The sequence below is a fragment of the Chelonoidis abingdonii genome, chromosome 2, assembly GCF_003597395.2.
Source record: "Chelonoidis abingdonii isolate Lonesome George chromosome 2, CheloAbing_2.0, whole genome shotgun sequence".
NCBI classification, from domain to species: domain Eukaryota; kingdom Metazoa; phylum Chordata; order Testudines; family Testudinidae; genus Chelonoidis; species Chelonoidis abingdonii.
The window spans coordinates 5,654,355-5,675,806 of record NC_133770.1 but is presented as its reverse complement, the minus strand read 5'-3'; the positions used below and the strand labels follow the sequence as shown (position 1 = coordinate 5,675,806).

The 21,452-nt window shown below is 49.9% G+C and overlaps 1 protein-coding gene across 1 annotated transcript in view; it reads right to left on the bottom strand.

Moving 5' to 3' along the window:
• LOC116822644 (uncharacterized) overlaps positions 1-21,452 on the bottom strand; it is a 93,225-nt gene that overhangs the window by 68,074 nt on the left and 3,699 nt on the right. The window contains exons 2-3 of the mRNA XM_075061932.1: positions 20,494-20,577; positions 5,318-5,425 (exon numbers count right to left, since the gene is read on the bottom strand). Coding sequence (XP_074918033.1) covers positions 5,318-5,425; positions 20,494-20,577 — 192 coding nt within the window. The remainder of the gene's footprint in view (positions 1-5,317; positions 5,426-20,493; positions 20,578-21,452) is intronic.

The window sequence follows — 21,452 nt, the reverse complement described above, 5'->3', positions numbered from 1 at the left end:
ATCTTCTATGATTCTATGAAATGTCACGTTGGACTGTGTCAAAAGCTTTACTAAAATCAAGATATAGCATATCTCCTGCTTCACCTCTCACACTGGCCAATAGCCTAACAAAAAAAGAAATTAGGTTGATTTGGCATGATTAGTTCTTGACAAATCCATTTTGTTTACTACTCATCATGCTATTCTACTCTAGGCACTTACACATGGATTGTTTAATGGTCTGTTTGAGTATCCAGGTATTGAAGTTAGGCTGACTATCTGTGATTCCTCAGGTCCTCTTTGTTCCCTTTTTTTAAAGAGAGGTACCGTGTTTTCCCCTCTGTAGTCCTCTGGGACCCCACCTGCCCTGCGTGAGTTCTGGAAGACAATCGCTACTGGTACAAAGATTGCTTCAGCTAGTTCCTTAAGTACCCTCAGGTGAATGGTGTCCAGCCTTGTCAACTTGAATACATCTAACTTATTTCAATATTTAATCTGTTTTCCCTATTCTGGCTTGTGTTCCTTCCCCCCTTCTTGCTAAGCATCTGGTCACAATCAACTCCTTTAGTGAAGAGTGAAGTAAAATAAGCATCAGAATCCTCAGTCATTTTGATGTTGTCTATTATTAGCTCTCCTTCCCTCTTAAATAGCAGACCTGCACTTTCCCTTGTCAGGTGTGACATGTTTTGTGTCTTAGCATTCCTGGTTTTGTCTCTACATACTTGGGTTGTTCTTTTCTACTCATCCTTAGCAATTTGTCCATGATTCCACTCTATGATTTTTGAGGTCACTAAAGAGAACCTGATACAGCCATATTGGCCTCTTGTCATGGACTCAAAGGACTCAGTGCTCTCTCTCGGCTCTGTATGGTCCCTGGCAGGAACCCCCTTCAGCGTGACAGCCTTTCTCAGGGGTCCACTTTCCCTCTGGGGTTAAGCCGTAGGCCCCTCTGCCTCCTGGAACTGCACCTCTCTAAGCCCTCAGCAGCAAGCCTGCCTTTTGCTGTGGGCCCCCTCAGGGAGTCTACTCACCCTGGACCTCTGGGGCCTCCACACACAGAGTGAATAATGCAACCCTGATCTCTAGACTGGAGTGACTCTCAGACAGCGTAAAACAGAAGGGTTTATTGAGCATCTGAACACAGCATAGGAAACTCTCAGGGCCTCAGGCCTAGAATCCGTCAGCACAATACATCTAGGTCTCTCCTCCAGGGCTCAAAGGTGGCGCCTCTGGCTGCCTCTCTTTCTCCCAGCCCAGAACCCCTCCGTCCAGCTGGGCATCTGATATCACCGCTCCCCCAAGTCTCTCATCTGTCTTTGTCTTTCTGGTCCCAGGAAAGAGGCCTCCAGGTCCTCCTCTTCTTTCAGCTTGCCTCCTCTCATCCATCCTTTGTTTCCCCTCTGGTCAGATCAGGTCAACCAGGGACCTCTCTCCACATATGCCCATTGTCCTCTGCAACTGGCCCAGAACCGGCTGTGACTCCTGAGCTGGGTCTCCTGGGTCACCAGTTGCTGGGGTCTCCATTCTCCAGGCCATTTTCGCTGGCCCTCTTGTAACAACACACTCGCTCTCCCACCACCATCATTAACCCAGTAATGACCCAGGGAAACTGAGTCTCAATACCCTCCTGCATGCAAATCATTTGAAAACAACAAGAAACCCCCCTGCCTTTGTCACATCTCCCGCCCCCCCGTCCCCCTTTGAGCTCCTGAACTGAGCGGGGTCACTTTAATCCACAGGCGTCGGCTCCAGGGTTTATTGCTGCCTCAGGCTTAAAAAAAAAAAGCCTGAGTGCTGCCGCCGGAAGCAACAAACAACAACAACAAAAGCCAGAATGCTTGCCCCTGAAAGATGCTGCACCAGAAGAGCCGGGGTGCCGCTCCTTGGAAAAGGGCCGTACCCGCAGCACAGGCTTGGGACACTGCGTTGCCTAGAGCCGGCCCTTTCTCAGTCAGTGACCTGGAGAGGTTGAGGGCCACGCCCAGGTGATAAAGCATCGGCTATAACATTGGCCAGCTTCCCCTCCCATGGACCACCGCCATGTTCAATAACCCTGGGGGAGCAGGCTCCATCTCAGGAGGCTTAGCATTAGCCCCTTTTATCTGGGGAAGCCACGGCAGGGCGGAATGATCAGTGTACACAGTAAAGTGCCGCCAACAGATACGGCTGGTCTTGCGTTATTTTAAGGCCCCACACCATGTGCCAGGCATTCCTTCTCTATGGCCGGTTTAACGCCACATTAATATCCTTAGTTGGCTGAAGCCATTGCGCTTGCCATGCTGCTATTTAAACCCATTCCCTTAGGGTTTCTAAAGCATTACAGGCCCTGAATCCTATATTTTCCAAAGTGACGCATTGATATTTTGGTTGTCTCCAAATTTAAGAGAGATCTTTGAAGGGGCCACATTTTTGGAGGGAAGTTGCTCAGCACCTTGCCGGAAAACCAAGGCCCCTGTTGGGGGCATCCTGTGTTGGGCACCCAAATTGTTAGTCACTTTTTAAAACAAGTTGGGCCAGATAGTGTCTGGATCTCAACTGCAATTGGGCAGTGGATGGATCTCTTTAAGGAGCGGTGGCAATGTGACTCTTTACTCTTGCTGGTCTTTTCATTGGCCAGCAGAAGCTGCCAACGTGATTCATTCCGGTGCATGTCCCCAATCTCCTTCCCACAATATGGAAGCAGAGGGCTAACCAGTATATGGTGTGCAGAATGCAATTTATTATTGCAGAGGAGCCCGGGTGAGCAGCACCTGGCAAGAGTGCGCGAAGCCAGTAGGTAGAAGCAGATGCTTTTTGAAGCTGTTCAGATTGTTATAATTAAGCCTTGCTTCCGATGGTGCTTCCAGTGAAGGAGAAATGGTGGCAACAGATGGGGTCCTGGCAGCATTGTGCTTGCCTTTTCATCTTCTCTATCTCTGGATCTTGTTAGTCAAATATACTGGTAACAAATAGCAATGATGCCCAAGCATGTCGACCGAACAAACTTGCCAGTTCCTCTCAAGAATCTTTTTCCAGCGGCCCGCGTGGTTGACGACATAGGCTACGAGAGAAAAGGGTTCAGGGTCAGCAATCTTCCACTCAGACTGGAACCCATCTCCTGCCCAGCTCAGGGAACTGTTACTTTTGTTCTCTCTTTGTTTCATTTTGCTATTAGCAATGACTAGAGGCCCCAACTTTGATCAGGGCTGTGGTAATCGCTGTACACAATGCACAGTGGAGACAGCTCTGCCCCATGGGGCTTACAGTCTAGATCAGACAGAGGGGTACAAAGGGTGAGGGGGTGACAGTGTGACATGGCTGGGTCACACAGCTGGGTCAGTAACAGAGCACGGAGTAGAGCCCATGGTTCTCCTGCAGTCCCCAAAATCCAGTGCCCTCTCCCCAGGAGCACATGGCCTCTCTGGAGGCAGCACAGGTCATCGACCAGTGTTTCACTGTGGGCTCAGGTGGGCTAGTGGGGGAGAGGAGTAGCCGTTCAGGAGTGAGTGATAACCGCTGGGCTCTTTGACAGAGGGTGACATCGCTCGGTGACTCTGAGGGTAAGGGGCAGGAGCTTGAAACTGCTGGTGAGACAGGGTGTGGTACAAGGCCGTGCCATTGAAGGCACAGGATTATAAACAACAAGACTTTATCCCCTCCCCCCTTTGCTGTCTGTTAACCCGTACCGCCCACCTTGGACAGGTCCTGTTCAATAGGACATAAGAAGGAGGGCCATATCTGGGGCCTTTCTGTCTGTCGGGTGTGGGACCAGGGGCCATTCAGTGTCTGCATTGTACAACGTTTGTAAATGTCACGGTTGCCAGACAAAGGCAGGTGGTGAGGAGCCTCCCCAGTCCCCCCTGTCCTTTCCCTGCTCCCAGGCACGCGTAATGGAGGCTTTAGGGTTTTCTCATGTATCTCAGTGAGATTTAGAATTTGCTCCCTACGATTTCTGCTGGAGGCTGTAAGTTCCACCTCCAGGCTCATGGGCAGGGAGGCCTTTGCCAGACTTCACTGCCCAGCAGATGAGCTGGACACTTGTTCTGGGGAACACTTGGTCTGGTGTGAAATACCTGGCCAGGATCTCAGCGAGGGAAACCCTTAACCCTGCGTCAGCCCAGCCGTGAGCAGAGAGGAGACTGTCTAGGCCACTCACCTTCTCAGACGCCTCCTCACATTTGATAATGACGGAAGGGGGGTCCTGTTCCGTGGAGAAAAATCCAGAGCAGTCTTTGACCAGTTGCAAGGGAGAGAAAAGAAACCTCAGCATCTTACTGTCAGGGAGTGCTACCGTTCAGGCCACTCGCATGTGGAGACCTGCTTCCCAATGTGGGTTGGTCACAAGTTCAGCAGAAGGTTGGCAGCCTCAGCCTCCGGCCTGGTTTGGACATCACAGTGGATCAGGACCTCATTGTGCGAGGAGCTGTACGAACACAGACCAGAAAGATGGTCCCTGCCCTATGGAGCTTTCATTGTAAGTAACCTTTGCTCATATTCAATAGTTCCTTACCAGGGCTGGCTCCAGGGCCCACCGCGCCAAGCATGAGCTTGGGGCGGCAAGCTGCGGGGGGGCTCTGCCGGTTGCCGGGAGGGCGGCATGCAGCTCTGGTGGACGTCCCGCAGGCACGCCTGCGGGAGGTCCGCCGGACCCGCGGGACCGGCAAGCGGCAGACCGCCCCCTGCGGCTTGCTGCCGTGCTTGGGGCAGTGAAATGGCTAGAGCCAGCCCTGTTCCTTACTTTGCAAGCAGTCACTGTGCGATTCCTTGTGTGCTCCAGCTGCGTGAGAGGGGCCATTCAGGAGACTGGGTTGAATTCTCCTCTCTGCCACTGTCCTGGTGTGTGACCTTGAGCAAGTAACATCACCCACAGGTGACCCGGGGATAAGAGCACTCCCCCTCGGCCAACCTTTCTCGATCTGGTCTTTTTCGACTGTGAACACTTTGGGGCGGGACAGGGACCGTGTGTGTTTGTGCAGCACCTGACACCATGGGGCCCTGATCTCATTAAGGACATCAAAATGCTAGTGTACCACAGATAAGATTTTACACAAACTGCATCCCCTTCTCCTTGTGCCTTCAGTGAGGGTTCCCCAGTAGAACAGCTGACAACAGAAAACCAGAGATTAAAAACCATCCAGTCCTATAATTAGGGGTTGGAGGAATGGATGGATGTTGTTTGTGAATTGATGTGAGGATCAGTAAACAGGCTACTGCGGAAAGGGCCCTGTCCCCTGACCCCTTTCCTTCCTTTATGTTTCTGCTGGAAATACACATTTTCTGTGAGGCTTTGGGACCTGACAGATGCTATTGGTCAACTTAAGGTGCAGGGAGGTGTCTCCCTGCAGCAGGTGATCCTTACCCCGTCTTCTTTGAATTCACACTGGTTGGGGTCGCGTTTCTCTGATACCAGGCACACTGTCTCTTTCACAGAGAAGGTCAGTGATTGGATAGTTTTTGAAGACACGTCCTAAGAAGAATTCAATGAAAGAACAAAATAAACTTTCACTGTCAGCAGCAAGGCACCAGGCTCCACTTTGGCCGTGTAATTCTATTTATATTGTATTACAGTATTGCCCTGCAGCAGGAATCGGATGGTGACTGCCCCGGGGAGGCGGGGCTCTGGCTGTCAGCCCCAGAGTGGCAGGACTCCATCTGTTCCCTTTATGCCCTCTCAAGCCCTCTCCACTAGGGCTAACAGCCAGAGCTCTTCCTAAAAGAAAAAAAAAACAAAACACCCAGTTCACGCCTCCCTTGACACATTCCCACACCTCCCTTTCGAGGCCCGCCCCGTCGTTTGAGAACCATTGCTCTAGTCTACTGCCATCATAAGTTATTGATAGTCATTCTCAGCTGCTGTCTAGGGCCTTACATATTTCAAATGCAGTTCAAACATTGATGCAGGAATGCAACTTTACACGCCATGGGCTAGATCTGGTGCAGCTCCATTGTCGCAAGTGAAGCTGATGTGCCCCAGATGCAGGTCTGGCTCATGTCTCTCCATCAGTAGGTTCAGAACAGATCATTGGAATCTTGCAATTCTTCCCCCATCTCCTGCCTTTCTCTTACACAAACACTGAGTGACTGGATTTTCTATGTGCTCTAATTCCTGAAAGTGCGATTCTGGTTAGAAATGACATGGTCCAAGTGAGGTCCTGGGATTCCAGGGCTTATTGCCTCACTGCAATTTCCATATGTAGCTTCCTGTCTTGCAGAAGTTACTTGCGTGTGCCAATGTTTGCAGGATCGGGCCCCAAAGTGTCCTCCTTTTGGGGCCTGATCAGGTACCACTCTGAGCACTCATGTGTGGGGCTGAGTGCCCTCAACTTCCACTGACCTCACTGCGACCAGAGGGGAACAAGCTGTCATTAAACAATGGTCATTTCCCTAGCTGTCAGTCCTGCAAATCGAACTTTGCTCTAAAGCTCAAGCCCTGCTTTTCCTTCTCCTGCCTCATCGTGGGAACGCAGTAAACAACCTGCTTTCGATGGTGCAAGAGAAGGAACAGAATCCAGCTCCCGCTCTGCAGAGCCTGCTGGAGTAGAAAGGTGTGAGCATTTCTGTTAGCCATGGGCCAGGATTTTAGAACGTGGCTGGTGAGTTTATGTGCCTCGTAACTGGGCGCCCGATTTGAGATTCTGAATGGGGCCTGATGCTCAGAGGGCAGGTGCTCAGCATGTTCTGGAATCAGACCCTTTAATAGTGTTTCAAATTGGGCACCTGAAGTCACTTGTCACTTTCCAAAACCTTGGCCAACAGCTCTGATTGCATATGCAGAGGGAGCAGCTCTGCTGAGCAAGGGGATGCCAGTTTGGGGCACACTCACTTTTCAGAGCAGTTAAAAAGGAACATAAGCTTGAACTGAACCTAAAAATACAGATTAAGATGTTCCCTGCCCTGAATTGCTCAGAGTATAATTCAAATGGAAACCTTCTCTGCCTGCTGAACCTGAATGAACTGCCAGCATTCACTGTCAGCAGCAAGGCACCAGGCTCCACTTTGGCCTGTAATTCTATTTCTATTGTATTACAGTATTGCCCGACGGCGGGAATCTGCTGGTAACTGCCCTGGGAGGCGGGGCTCTGGCTGTCAGCCCCAGAGTGGCAGGACTCCACCTGTTCCCTTTCTCCCCTCTCCAGCCCTGGCGGACAGGGCTAACAGCCAGAGCTCTTCCAAAAAGAAAAAAAAAAAGCACACAGCTCCTGCCTCCTGTCGTGGAGTCTGGGGGTTCCGGCCCTGCACCCCTCTTCCTGGATCCCACAGTGACTTTTATCCAGCCAGTAAAACAGAAGGTTTATTGGACAACAGGAACACAGGTTACAGCAGAGCTTGCAGGCACAGTCAGGACTACTTCTTCCATCCAGTCCTTTCTGGGGCAGTTCAGGGTGCTTGGATTCCCAGCTAGGAGACCCCTGAATTTCCGCTCTCACAGCCCCAAACCCAAACTTCTCTGCCTCTCCTTCCCTGCCGGCGCGATCCCTTTGTCGCTCCCCTCTCCTCCGCAAAGGTGCTCACCCCCTTCGCCCGTGCCGGGCTCAGGTTACAGGCTTAAAAGAAATCCTGTCCCTCACCTAAAGACATCCCCTGCTCTCGCCCATTCCCCACACAGACAGCCCCTTACTCCATCACATCTCCCTTGACACATTCCCACGCCTCCCTTTTCAGGCCCTGCCCCATCGTTTGAGAACCGTGATTGCTCTAATCTTACTGATGTCAAAAGTTATTGATAATCATTCTCATGCTGCTGTCTAGGGCCTTACATATTTCAAATGGCAGTTCAAAAACATTAATGCAGGAATGCAACTTTACATTGCCATGGGCTAGATCTGGTTGCAGCTCCATTGTCGCAAGTGAAGCTGAATGTGCACCAGATGCAGGATCTGCGCTTCATAGTCTCTCCATCAGTAGGTTCCAGAACAAATCATTGGAATCTTGCAATTCTTACCCCATTCTCCTTGCCTTTCGCTTACACAAACCACTGGAGTGACTGGATTTTCTATGTGCTCTAATTCCTGAAAGTCAGCCGAATTCTGGTTAGAAATTGACATGGTCCAAGCATCGCGCGTCCTGGAATTCCAGGGGCTTATTGCCTCACTGCCATTTCCATTATGTACCTTCCTGTCTTGCAGAAGTTACTTGCGGAACTGTGCCAATGTTTGCAGGATTGGCCTCAATGTTCCTCCTTTTGGGGCCTGATCAGGTAGCCACTCTAGAGCACTCCTGTGTGGGGCTGGAGTGCCCTCAACTTCCACTGACCTCTCACTGCGACCAGAGGGTACCAAGCCTGTCATTAAACAATGCGTCATTCCCTAGCGTGTCCCAGTCCCTGCAAAACCGAGCTTTGCCTGAAGCTCAAAGCCCTGCTTTTCCTTCTCCTGCCTCATCGCTGGGGAACGCCAGTAAACAACCTGCTGTTGGTGATGCAGAGGAAGTAACAGAATCCAGCTTCTGCTCTGCAGAGCCAGCTGGAGTACAAAGGTAGACCTCTCACTAAATTGAGCATTTTCTGTATAAGCCATCGGGCCAGGATTTCTAAGCACGTGGCTGGTGAGCTTTTGTGCCTCGTAACTGGGCATCCGATTTGAGATCCTGAATTGGGCCTGATGCTCAGAGGGCAGAGTGTGTTACCAAAAGCCCAGTTTATATCCCAATCAACACATTCCTCTTTCATCTACTGCGTCCTGTAGTTCTGTCAAGACACACCAATCAATGAGTTCAGACCACTTCTTTTTAGTGATTATGAAGCACGTTTCTCTGGGTGCCAGAGTGGGGGCCCTTGGCAATACTTTCCCTCCTTACACAAACCACAGTGAACAGTGTGCGGAGATATTGTTGGCTGTTGAAGCCCCCTTCATCAGGATTCTTTGGGGCCTTTGCCGCGGATGCCAACAGAAGAGGTCTCAGGATCTTCTTTCCTTCAGCTAATTTCTTGCACCATTCTGGCGTGCCCCGTTTAGCTACAGTTTTGCTAACATCCAGGCAGGACGGACGGAGTGTGTTAACTGACAATTCCATCCCTCCTGTGCGGCACTGTGAATTAAAGCTGGTTGCTGTGGGCCACGTGGGGTGTGGGGTGGCAGTCGCGCTCGGACCACTTACTTCTTTATGCAGGTCAAGTTGCTGAAATGCTAGAAATTCTTGACGTGTCTTATAACACTCCCTGTTAGCTCATCTGATCCTCTCTAGCCTCGATAAAATTAAAAATACTATTATAATAATGATTGTTAAAACCGTAATCACAAAAATCATTTACTTTGTCCAGCCGGAAAATTTCGCCTGTCAGCCAAGGGAGAGCCTCTTTGCATGTGTCCCCCTGGGGTTATACTTTGAATTCAGAACTTGTAACTTGGTCACCGTTTGGATGGAAACTACTGTGATGACTGGAATTTGGCCATGAGTTTGCAAGCTCTTGGTCAACTCCACTGTAGAGAACAAAATCCTGTGACTTCCCAGCAAGTCACATTTATCCTCTGAGGCTCAGTTCCCCATCTGTGGACTAGGGAAATTCCGCACGCTTCATCCGTCTTGGCCCTGTTTAGAGCGGGAACACTCGCTTTTAAGGCAATTATTCTCCTGCCTATGTGTTGTGTACAGCCTCTGTAGCATAAAACTGATCTTGGTTGGTATGTGCACGTGCTAGTGTCAATAATGAAATGAAGGAAGCCTGAGGCTCATCTGATGGCAGTGAAGAATTCAGCTCCTGGTCTTTATCTTCTGGCACTCTATTGAATAGTGGTTGCTCTGAGAGTCCCCTTGCAGCTCTGTTGCAGTCCTAAGGTTTAGCACTGCTCAGCCAAGGGGCCTGCAAACGTTTGCAGTCTCCTTCTTGAAAGTGCGTTTGTAACAAGATGTTCTCTTGTATCTGTCAGATGTCTCTGTGCTTTCTCCGTGCAGCTCTCTAGCACAAACCTGATCACTGAACCCTGCTTATCCCAACACTCCTGCTTAATTGTAATTTGGGGGGGTTCTTCTTGGTTTGCCCTGTGTTAACAGCAGGGCCGGCTCCAGGGTTTTTACCGCCCCAATGAGCGAGGGGGAAAAAAACCAAAACCCATGATCGCCATTGCAGCAGCTCCACTGTGCCGCTTTCTTCTTCGGTGGCAATTCGGCAGCAGGTCCTTCCCTCCGAGAGGGACGGAGAGACCTGCCGTTGAAGAGCCCGACGTGCCGCCCCTTCCCCTTGGCCGCCCCAAGCACCTTCTTGCTGAGCTGGTGCCTGGAGCCAGCCCTGGTTACCAGTGTATCTGCACTACAATGAAATCCTCGGAGCACGGAGCACAGGCTCCCCTGTCTGACACACAATCTGGCCTTGGGAAACTGACCAGAATTTATCCCTCATGGCAGTACAAGTCCCTCAAGCAGCTCTTTCTCCAGATCTCACTGACATATCTTCCATGTATGCCCAGTCTCCCGGAGCTGGAGGGAAGCTGCCTTCTTCATAGTCAGCCAGCACATCTTCCCTGTGTCCCCCACTCCTCAGATCCTGGAATCCAGCCCCTCCCTCCAGGACCAGCCAGTATTGATTTCAATGCAATTCTCCCTGCTCATACGGTCCCCACAACCGTGCCATGCTGCAGGCTCCTCCACAACTCCCCAGCTGTCTTCCCTGGAAAAGCGAGGGAGCTGCACCTACAGGCCTTGAACTCTCTTTCCAAAGTTCGGAGGATCCAGAGCACAGAGATCAAAGCCTCAGATTTCAGGAATCCCACTTGTTTCCGTAGAGCTCTGTGTGTCCTCCTGAAGCCTTCAGCTAATGAGAGACCCCTAGTCTGCATGAAGGGCTTTTAAGACAGGTTGGTTTAAAGGGGACTGTGGGGCCATACTAGTACAGGCTGATTTTAAAGACTGTCCTCATCAATGGTGGCTACCAGCCAACTCCAGGCTTCATTCCTGGTTATGGTGCTTGGCGCAATGGGACTCTGATACCGGCCCTGAACAGGGGCTGCTGTGATGCAAATCACTGATCATAAATAATTTTGCCATGAATTTTCCCCTAGAAATGGCTTTTTGGGGTTTTAAAACATCCTGTGCCCATCACACACACAATACAAACGTCTCAGAACACTACACACCCATCGTGATTTACACGTGTGTGGGGTGTCCTGTTGTGTTGGACAGTCTGTGATTTACCCTACACAGAACTATAGCACCTTTCCTATCTCGGGTTATGCTTTCGTTAGAGGAGACAAAGATAAATGGCATATCTGTGCCTGGAACTCCCTGCAATGGAGATTATAATATTTCTCTAGACCTGGGTCTCTGAAGTGCTGGGAGGGTTAATTAGACAATGTCTGAGTACATAAAATGTAATATAAATTCTGCTTTTAGAGCAAAGTACTTCGACCTGAATTAGCTAAGTGCTGAGGTTATTCAGAACGGGTCTCCTGCTCTCACCTACACAGCACTGGAAAGTTATGGCAGTTGCAGGTTTGCTTCCCAAATGCAATGGTGTTTCTTTTGCGAATGCAGGAAATAGAAGTTAGTTGGGTAACACCTGCAGTGCTTTGCTCACTGGAATACGGTTTCTAGTCCATTTCTTTGCTGTGCTAAGTAAAACCCCAATTCCACAGTATTGTGCAGACAGATCCTGGCACCCATGTGGCACCCCATTGTGTCTTCTTTGCGGTCCATGTGGGCGCAGGGTTCTGTCCTTTAGAATAACTGCAGATTTGAGGCTTAAAAGTTGGAGCACTTGTACTGTTCAGAGTAGAGATACGGTGCATTTTTTAATAGTGAAGGTAATTGACCACGGGAACAATTTACCTCGGGATGTTCTGGATTCTCCATCACTTGCAGACTTTCAGTCAGGACTGGATCTCTTTCTAAAAGAGATGCTCTTGCTCAAATGGAAGCTGCAGAGTTGAGGCAGAAATGACTGACTGAGGTTCTTTGGCTGTCCTATTTTCTGCAGCAGGGCAGACTAGACGCCCACAATGGTCCCTGGTGGCCTTAACAACTAGGACTATGAAAGCTATGAAGGTTGGCAGCAACGCTTCAGTTACATATTTTATGTGGTTCCAAATTCCTTTCTCAGCAAAAGCTTGGAAGCTCCCTCATCTCTGCCTCTTGGAAGCTCCTTCATCTCTGCCTCTTCTTACAATGGCATCATTGTTAGCACAAGAACCTTCTTCTCTGCAGCTCCTGTCAATTGGACCAAGCATCTATCCGTCGAATGATATTTTGTATAAAATTTCCAAATCCATTCAGTCCCTGTGCTTTACCAGTGCCTCTCACATGTCAAACTCAATGAAGAGTTTAGTCATATAATGACAAGCGAGTGTTGCCCAGAAGTGTGTCTAGCAGTCTATAATTTGTGAACAAAGTTGTCAGTCTGTCCTGCAGCACACACCTTCACATTCTCTCTCTCTCTCTCTCTCTCTCTCTCTGTACACACAGTCTCCCAAGGCAGACATGCCGTCACACACAATGGAAAAAATCATACTCTACCTATGGGATAAATTCCTTGCTGGTAATAGTGCCTCTTGATCTGTTGAATTTAATGGAGTTATGCCTGTTATCATCAGGTGAGGTTTCCATTGATTATAACCTGGGTGCTTAGAGATGCAGGTACCTTTGTCCCAGGAGGATCACTAGCAGAGTGGATGCAGTAAGATATCTCCCTGGCAGGGCCGGCTCCAGGCCCAAGCGCGCCAAGCATGTGCTTGGGGCGGCATGCCATACGGGATGCTCTGCCGGTTGCCAGGAGCGCAGCAGGCGACTCTGGTGCACCTCCTGCAGGTGTCCCTGAGGAGGGTCCGCTGGTCCCGCGGCTCTGGTGGACATCTTGCAGGCTTGCCTGCGGATGCTCCACCGGAGCCGCGGGACCAGCGGACCCTCCACAGCCATGCCTGTAGGAGGTCCACTGGAGCTGCGGGACTGGCGAGCGGCAGAGCCCCCCCGTGGCGTGCTGCTGTGCTTGGAGCAGCGAAATGGCTAGAGCTGGCCCTGCTCCCTGGCGGTGGGTTTCCCTGACAGAGAGCTGCAAGGGCTATTGCCCTCCGGACACTGAAAGCCATACACTCTTGTGAATGTGGGGTGTGCAGCCTAACCCCATGATTCCAGCTGATCTGAGTTCCCATCTCTGCTAGTCCTGGCACATTTGCCAACAGATATTTCCTGCAAAAGGAAGCAACAGCTTTTGGGAAACCTCACGTGCACAAACAACAAATCCCCTAAGGTCACAGTGACAATCAAGGGTGTCCTAGTGGGGCAACATGACAGCCCTTCCCAGCACTGGAGGGGGAGAGGCGGCATGGTCCTGTTGGTGGGTCACTGTGGCCACGGCAGCACCACATTCACTGCTCAGCAGCAGACCCTGAGCTGAGGGAGAAGAACTGCATGTGACAGCTACTGCGACCCCCAGCAGAATCTTTGGGGACCAATGTGTTAAACCTAGAAATGGCTTCGGGATGATGGGATTCTACTCTCACTGAAGGGGAGTCACTAAAACTGAACCATTCTAAAGAGGCACCTGCCGCTGGACAAGTTTTCATGCACTGGTTCAAACTGGGGTTTCCAGAGACAATTAGAGAAAGGGCTTTTGGTATAAATAAGCTGAGATTAAACTGACATGGATTCTGATCCAGCAAATGGACAGGGCCTTCTGTCCAAAGGGGGCCCCAACCTTTGCAGAAGTGTTAGAAAGACTTTGGCCTGGCAGGGACCCCATAAGACTGGTGGGTGCTTCCTGGAATGTTTAGTGTGTGCGTAAATTGTGGGTGCCCAAGGAGCGAGGCGGAGGGGAAAGGTATCAAAGTCAGTTAATGCTGAAATATTCCAGAGCTTAACTATCCTTAAGTTAGAAAGTATTTCCTAATATCTAACCTAACTCTCCTAGTTGTGGATGAAGCCATTGCTTTGTGTCTACCTTCGGTGTCCATGGAGAACAATTGACCACCATCCTCTTTACAACGGTCCTTTAACACATCTGAAGACTGTTATCGGGTCCCCCTCAGTCTTCTTTTCTCAAGACTAAACATGCCTAGTTTTTTCCCTTTCTCATAGGTCAGATTTTCTAGACCTTTTATCATTTTGGTTGCTCTTCTGGTCTCTCTCCAAGTTGTTCATGTAGTTTTTAAAAAAAAAAAAAAAAAAAAAAAAGTGTAGTGCACCACAACCAGACACAGCACTCCCGCTGGGGTCTTCGGTTTCATTCACTGGCTAACCACAAGTGTCACAAGCAATTTCCTTAGACACTCACAGTCTCCCAGTATCACACCAGTGCACTCGTCCTGGGGATGAATGGTTATGAAAACCAACACCCCAATAAAAGAAAAAGGTTCTCTCAATTCCCAAGAATCAAGCTCCAGACCCAGGTCAATACTCATCAGATCTTACCCACAAATCACGCTGTTGCCAGTCCTTTAGAATCTAAAATCTAAAGGTTTGTTTATTAATGGAAAAAAGGTAGAGATGAGAGCTAGAATTGTTAAATGGAATAAATTACATAACAGGAATGGCAAAGTTCTTAGTTCAGGCTGTAGCAGTGATGGAGTAAACTGCAGGTTTCAAATCAAGTCTCTGGAGTACATCCCCAGCTGGGATGGTCATCAGTCCCTTGTGTAGAGCTTTCAGCTTGTAGCAAAGTCCTCCAGAGGTAAAGAAGCAGGGACTGAAGACCAAGATGGAGATGAGGCATCAGCTTATATAGACTTTTCCAGGTGTAAGAAACACTTCTTGTTCTTACTGTGGAAATTACAGCAAAATGGAGTTTTGCAGTCACTAGGCCAATTCCTGCAACCCTGCTGAGTTACAGGCGTATCTGCCTCCTCTCAATGGGTCAATTGTGTAAGCTGATGATTCCTTAATGGCCATTCAAGCAGGTAAGCAGAGCTAACACCAACTTGTCTGGGTGTCCACCCAGAACCACAGCACAAATTTTGAAATACAGACAGGATAGAGCCAAATAACTCATAACTTCAATACAAAATGACGCATACATACAGAGAGCATAATCAGTAACTAGCAACCCCATAATCTGGTCTTAGACACCTTATATGACCCCCTTTACATAAGATTTGCCACTACAGGACCTAAGGTTTCAACCATGTTCTATATGTCCCATTTATATCAATAACATCACAGCAAGTCCTCAAGAAACCATTTTGAAGCACTTGGAGAGAGGAAGGTAGTGATCAGAACAGTCAGCATGGATTCACCAGGGCCAGTCATGCCTGACCAACCTGATTGCCTTGTATGATGAGATAACTGGCTTTGTTGGATATGGGGAAAGCAGTGGACATGATGTATCATGACTTTAGCAAAGTTTTTTATACAGCCTCCGACAGTATAATCTTGCCAGCAAGTTAAAAAAGTATGGATGGATGAATGACTATAAGGTGGATAGAAAAGCTGGCGAGATTGTCAGGCTCTGTGGGTAGTTATCAACGCTTGATGTCTAGTTGGCAGCCAGTATGAAGCCGAGTGCCCCAGGGTTGGTCTGGTGCCGGTTTTGTTCAACATCTTTATTAATGATCTGGATGATGGGATGGATTGCACCTCTCAGCAGTTTGCAGATGACACTAAGCTGGGGGAGAGGTAAATATGCTGGAGGGTAGGATAGATCCAGGTGACCTAGACAAAATTGAAGGATTGGACCAAAGAAATCTGATGAGGTTCAACAAGGACAAGTGCAGAGTCCTGCACTTAGGACGGAAGAATCCATGCATTGCTACAGACTGGGGACCACTGGCTAAGCCGCAGTTCTGCAGAAAAGGACCTGGGGATTACAGTGGATGAAAAGCTGGATATGAGTCAGCAGTGTGCCTTTGTTGCCAAGATGGCTAACGGCATATTGGGCTGCATTAGTAGGAGCACTGCCAGCAGATCGAAGGAAGTGATTATTCCCCTCTATTCAGGACTGGTGAGGCCACATCTGGAGTATTGCATCCAGTTTTGGGCCCACTCTAGAAAGGATTTGGACAAATTGGAGAGTCAGTGGAGGCAACGAAAATGATCAGGGGGCTGGGGCACATGACTTATGAGGAGAGGCTGAGGGAAGTGGCTTGTTAGTCCACAGAAGAGACGAGGTGAGAGGGGATTTGATAGCAGCTTTCCAGCTGCCTGAAGGGGGGTTCCAAAGAGGATGGCGCTAGCGGCTGTTTCAGTGGTGGAGATGACAGAACAAGGATCAATGGGTCTCAAGTTGCAGTGGGGGAGGTCTAGGTTGGATATTAGGAAAAACTATTTCACTAGGTAGTGTGGTGAAGCACTGGAATGGGTTACTGAAGGAGGTGGTGGACAGGGGAAGCTCCAGCGCCCAGCACGCCCAAGCGCGTGCTTGGGACGGGCATACCACCCGGGGCGCTCTGACCCGGTCACCGAGGGTGGTAGCAGGGCTCCGGTGACCACCCACAGGCGTGCCTCAGAGAGTCCGCTGTCCACACCTTCGGTGGAGGTCCACGCCTGCGGGAAAAAGGGGTCCACCGGGAGGCGGCAGGGACCAGCAACCAGCAGAGCGCCCCCCCCCCCATGGCTTGGGGCGGCAAATGTCTAGAGTGTCCCTGGTGTGGAATCTCCTTCCTTAGAGGTTTTTAAGGCCCAGCTTGACAAACCCTGGCTGGATGATTAGTTGGGGTTGGTCCTGCGTTGAGCAGGTGGTTTGACTAGATGACCTCTAAAGTCTGTTCCAACTCTAATCTTCTATGGTTCTATGAAATGTATGTTGGACTGTGTCAAAAGCATTTACTAAAATCAAGAGGATTAGCACATCTCCTGCTTCACCTCACACACACTGGCCAATAGCCTAACAAAAAAAAAATTAGGTTTGATTTGGCATGATTAGTTCTGACAAATCCATTTTGTCTACTACTCATCATGCTGTTCTACTCTAGGCACTTACACAGGATTGCTTTAATGGTCGTTTTGAGTAACTTTCCAGTAAGGAAGTGAGGCTGACTGTCTGTAATTCTGCAGGTTCCTCTTTGTTCCCTTTGTTAAAGAGAAGTACCATGTTTTCCCTTCTATAAAGTCCTCTGGACCCCACCTGACCTGCGTGAGTTCTGGAAGACAATCGCTACTGGTACAAAGATTGCATTCAGCTAGTCCTTAAGTACCCTAGGTGAATGGTCCGTCCAGCCTTGTCAACTTGAATACATCTAACTTATTTCAATATAATCTGTTTTCCCTATTCTGGCTTGTCTTCTTTCCCCACTTCTTGCTAAGCATCTGGTCACAATCAACTCTTTAGTGAAGAGTGAAGTAAAATAAGCATCAGAATTGTCAGTCATTTTGGTGTTGTCTATTATTAGCTCTCTTTCCCTCTTAAATAGCAGACCTGCACTTTCCCTTGCCAGGTGTGACATGTTTTGGTGTCTTAGCCTTCCTGGTTTTGTCCCTACATACTTGGTTTTCTTTCTACTCATCCTTAGCAAGTTGTCCATGATTCCACTTTATGATTTTTCTAGGTCACTAAAGAGCACCTGATACAGCCATATTGGCCTCTTGTCAGGACTCAAAGGACTCATGCTCTGCATGGTCCCTGGCAGAACCCCTTCGATGACAGCCTTTTCTCAGGGGGTCCACTTTCCTTCTGAGATTTAAGCCATAGGCCCTCCGCCTCCTGGAACTGCACCTCTCTAAGCCCTCAGCAGCAAGCCTGCCTTTTCCGTGGGCCCCCTCAGGGAGTCTAACTCACTCTAGACCTCTGCGGCACTCCACACCGACGTGAATATATGCAACCCTGATCTCTAGACCGGGAGACTCTCAGCCAGCGCTAAAACAGAAGGGTTTTATTGAGCATCTGAACACAGCATAGGAAACTCTCAGCCTCAGCTTTAGAATCCTTCAGCACATAATATTCTAGGTCTCCGGCCTCAGGTGGGCTCTGGCTGCTCGCTTTTCCCAGGCCAGAGCCCCTCCTTCCAGCTGGGCATCTGATATTACCATCCCCCAAGTCTCATCTCTGTCCTTTGTCTTCTGTCCCAGGAAAAGAGCCTCCAGGTCCTCCTCTTCTCTCAGCTGCTCCTCTCATCCATCCTTTGTTCCCCCTCTGGTCAGGTCAGGTCACCAGGGACCTCTCTCCACAGCCTAGTTGTCCTCGCACTGTCCAGACCCAGCTGTGACTCCCGAGCTGGGTCTCCTGGTCACCAGTTGCTGGGTCTCCATTCTCCAGGCCATTCAACTGGCCCTCGTGTAAACAACAACTCCCTCTCCCACCACCTCATTAAACCAGTAATACCCAGGGAAACTGAGTCCCACGGCCCTCTGCATGCAATCATTGAAAACAAACAAGAACCCCCCTGCTTCGTCACATCTCCACCACCACCCCTTTGAGTCTGAAAACTGAGCGCGTCACTTAGCCAAGGGTCGGCTCCACGTTTTTTGCTGCCTCAAGCAAAAAAAAAAAACTGAGTGCCGCTGCTGAAGCAACAACAACAACAACAAAAGCGGAAAAGCCCCCATTGAAAGTGCTGCCCCCAAAGATCTGAGGCCACCCCTTGAAAAGGGGCCGTCCCGAGCACAGGTTGGGGACACTGGTGCCTAGAGCCGCCCTTCTCAGTCAGTGACCTGAGAGAGGTTGAGGCCCATGCCCGTGATAAAGCATCGGCTATAACATTGGCACTCCCCCTCACATGGGACCACCTCCATGTCATAACCCTGGGGAGCAGCTCCATCTTTCAGGAGCTTAGGCATTAGCCCCTTTTATCTGGGGAAGCCACGTCAGGGGGCGGATGATCAGTGTACACACAGTAAAGTGCCGCCCAACGATACGGCTGCAGTTTTTTAAGGCCCCAACCATGGCCAGGCCATTCCTTCTCTATGGCCGTTTAACCCAATTAAGATTCTTAGTGCTGAAGCCATAGGCTTGCATGTGCTATTTAAACCATCCCTTAGGGTTTCTAAAGCATTACATGCCCTGAATCCTATATTTTCCAAAGTGACTATTGATTTTGGGTGTCTCCAAATTTAGAGAGATCTTGAAGGGGCCACATTTTTGGAGGGAATGCTCAGCACTTTCTGAAAACCAGGCCCTTTGGGACATCGTATCTTCTTGCAGCATCAGCCCTTTCCTTGCCAGCTTCTGTGAGCAGGGCCTGCCTCTGGCTCACAGCTTCACTTTGCTTTATGTTAGCAAAGTCTTGACCATTACTTTAGTTCAGGCCTTAGGCCTCATACCAGGCCTCTGATACCAATGTGTATGTCTCAGGGCCTCCTCTTACTACACCCACAATATGGAAGAAGAGGACAACAGTACAGGTTTGCACAATGCCAATTTATTATGCAGAGGAGCCCTGTAGAGCACCACTGCAACAGCCGCTAAGCAGCGGATAGAAGCAGATACTCTGAAGCGGTTCAGATTGTTTTAAGCCTTGCTTCCGATGGTCCTTCCAGTGGAGAAGAAATGGAGCCACAGCAGGATCGGTTCACTTTCATCTCCTCTCTTTCTGGATCTTCTTAGCCAAGGATAATTTGTACACCGGCACGAATGATTTTCCAGCGATTTCGGTGAATAAACCTACCAGCTTTTCTCCCCCAACGTCTCCAGCGACTCCGTGTGACAACATTAGGCTAGAGAGAAAAGAGGTCAGGGTCAGAATCTCCACTCAGACTGAAACTGGCTCTTGCAGCTCAGGGAATGTTACTTTGTTCTCTCTTGTTATTAGCAATGACTAGAGGCCCCAACTTTGATCAGAGCTGTGATAATCGCTGTACGCATGCACAGTGGGAGACAGTCTCTGCCCCAAGAGGCTTACAGTCTAGATTCACAGAGGGGTAAAGGGTGAGGGGGTGACAGTGTGACATGGCTGGGGTCACACAGCTGGTCAGTAGCAGAGCAGGGAGTAGAACCCAGCTCTCCTGAGTCCCAATCCAGTGCCCTCTCCCCAGGAGCACATGGCCTCTCTGGAGGCAGCACAGGGCATCCGACCAGTGTCACTGTGAGCCTAGGTAGCTAATGGGGGAGAGGAGTAGCCCTCAGGAGTGAGTGTAACCACTGGACTCTTTGACAGAGAGTGACATCGCTCGGTGACTCTGAGGGAGGGGCAGGAGCTTGCCTGCTGGAGGGACAGGGTACAAGGGCCGTGCCACTGAAGTCACAGGATTATAAACTCGGCCATTATCCCCTCCCCCTTTGCTGTCTGTAACCCTTACACCCACCTTGGGCAGGTCCCTGTTCTAGGATAAGAAGGAGGGGCCATGCTGGGGCTTTTTATCTGGTGTGTGGGGCCAGGGGCCATTCAGTGTCTGCATCGTATAACGTATGTAAATGTCGCTGCCAGACAAAGGCAGGTGGTGAGAAGCCTCCCCAGCCCCCCTGCCCTTGCCCCGCTCCCAGGCACCGTATGGAGCTTTAGGTTTCTTATGTATCTCAGTGAGATTAGGATTTGCTCCCTGCGGTTCTGCTGGCAGCTGTAGGTTCCACCTCCAGGCTCGTGGGGCAGGAGGCCTTTGCCAACTCGCTGCCAGCAGATGAGCTGGACACTTGTTCTGGGGATACTTGGTCAGTGTGAAATACCTGGCCAGGATCTCAGCGAGGGAAACTCTTAACCCTGCCTCAGCCCAGCCATGAGCAGAGAGGAGGCCGCCTAGGCCACTCACCTCCTCAGACGCCTCCTCACATTTGATAATGATGGAAGGGGGGTCCTGTTCAGTGGAGAAGAATCCAGAGCAGTCTTTGACCAGCTGCAAGGGAGAGAAAAGAGACCTCAGCATCTTACTGTCCGGGATCACTATCGCTCAGGCCACTCGCATGTGGAGACCTGCTTCCCAATGTGGGTTGTTCACAAGTTCAGCAGGAGGTTGAGAGGCTCAGCCTCCAGCCTGGTTTGGACATCACAGTCGATCAGGAACCCTTTGTGCGAGGAGCTGTACAAACACAGACCAGAAAGATGGTCCCTGCCCATTGTAAGTAGCCTTTGCTTATGTTCAATAGTTCCTTACTTTGCAAGCAGTCACTGTGCGATTCCTTGTGTACTCCAGCTGCGTGAGAGGGGCCATTCAGGAGACCTGGGTTGAATTCTCCTCTCTGCCACTGTCCTGGTGTGTGACCTTGAGCGAGTCACGTCACCCACCGGTGACCCGGGGATAAGAGCACTCCCCGTCAGTCAGCCTTTCTCAGTTTGGTCTATTTCGACTGTGAACGCTTTGGGGCGAGACAGGGACTGTTTGTGTTTGTGCAGCACCTGACACCATGGGGCCCTGATCTCATTAGGGACATCAAAATGCTAGTATACCACGCATAAGATTTTACACAAGCTGCGTCCCCTTCTTGTGCCTTCAGTGAGGGTTCCCCGGTAGAACAGTGCCCCAGCTGGCAACAGCAAACCAGAGATTTAAAACCATCCAGTCCTATAATTAGGGGTTGGAGGAATGGATGGATGTTGTTTGTGAATTGATGTAAGGATCAGTAAACAGGCTACTGCGGAAAGGGCCCTGTCCCCTGACCCCTTTCCTTCCTTTATGTCTCTGCTGGAAACACACATTTTCTGTGAGGCTTTGGGACCTGACAGATGCTCTTGGTCAACTTAAGGTGCAGAGGGAGGTGTCTCCCTGCAGCA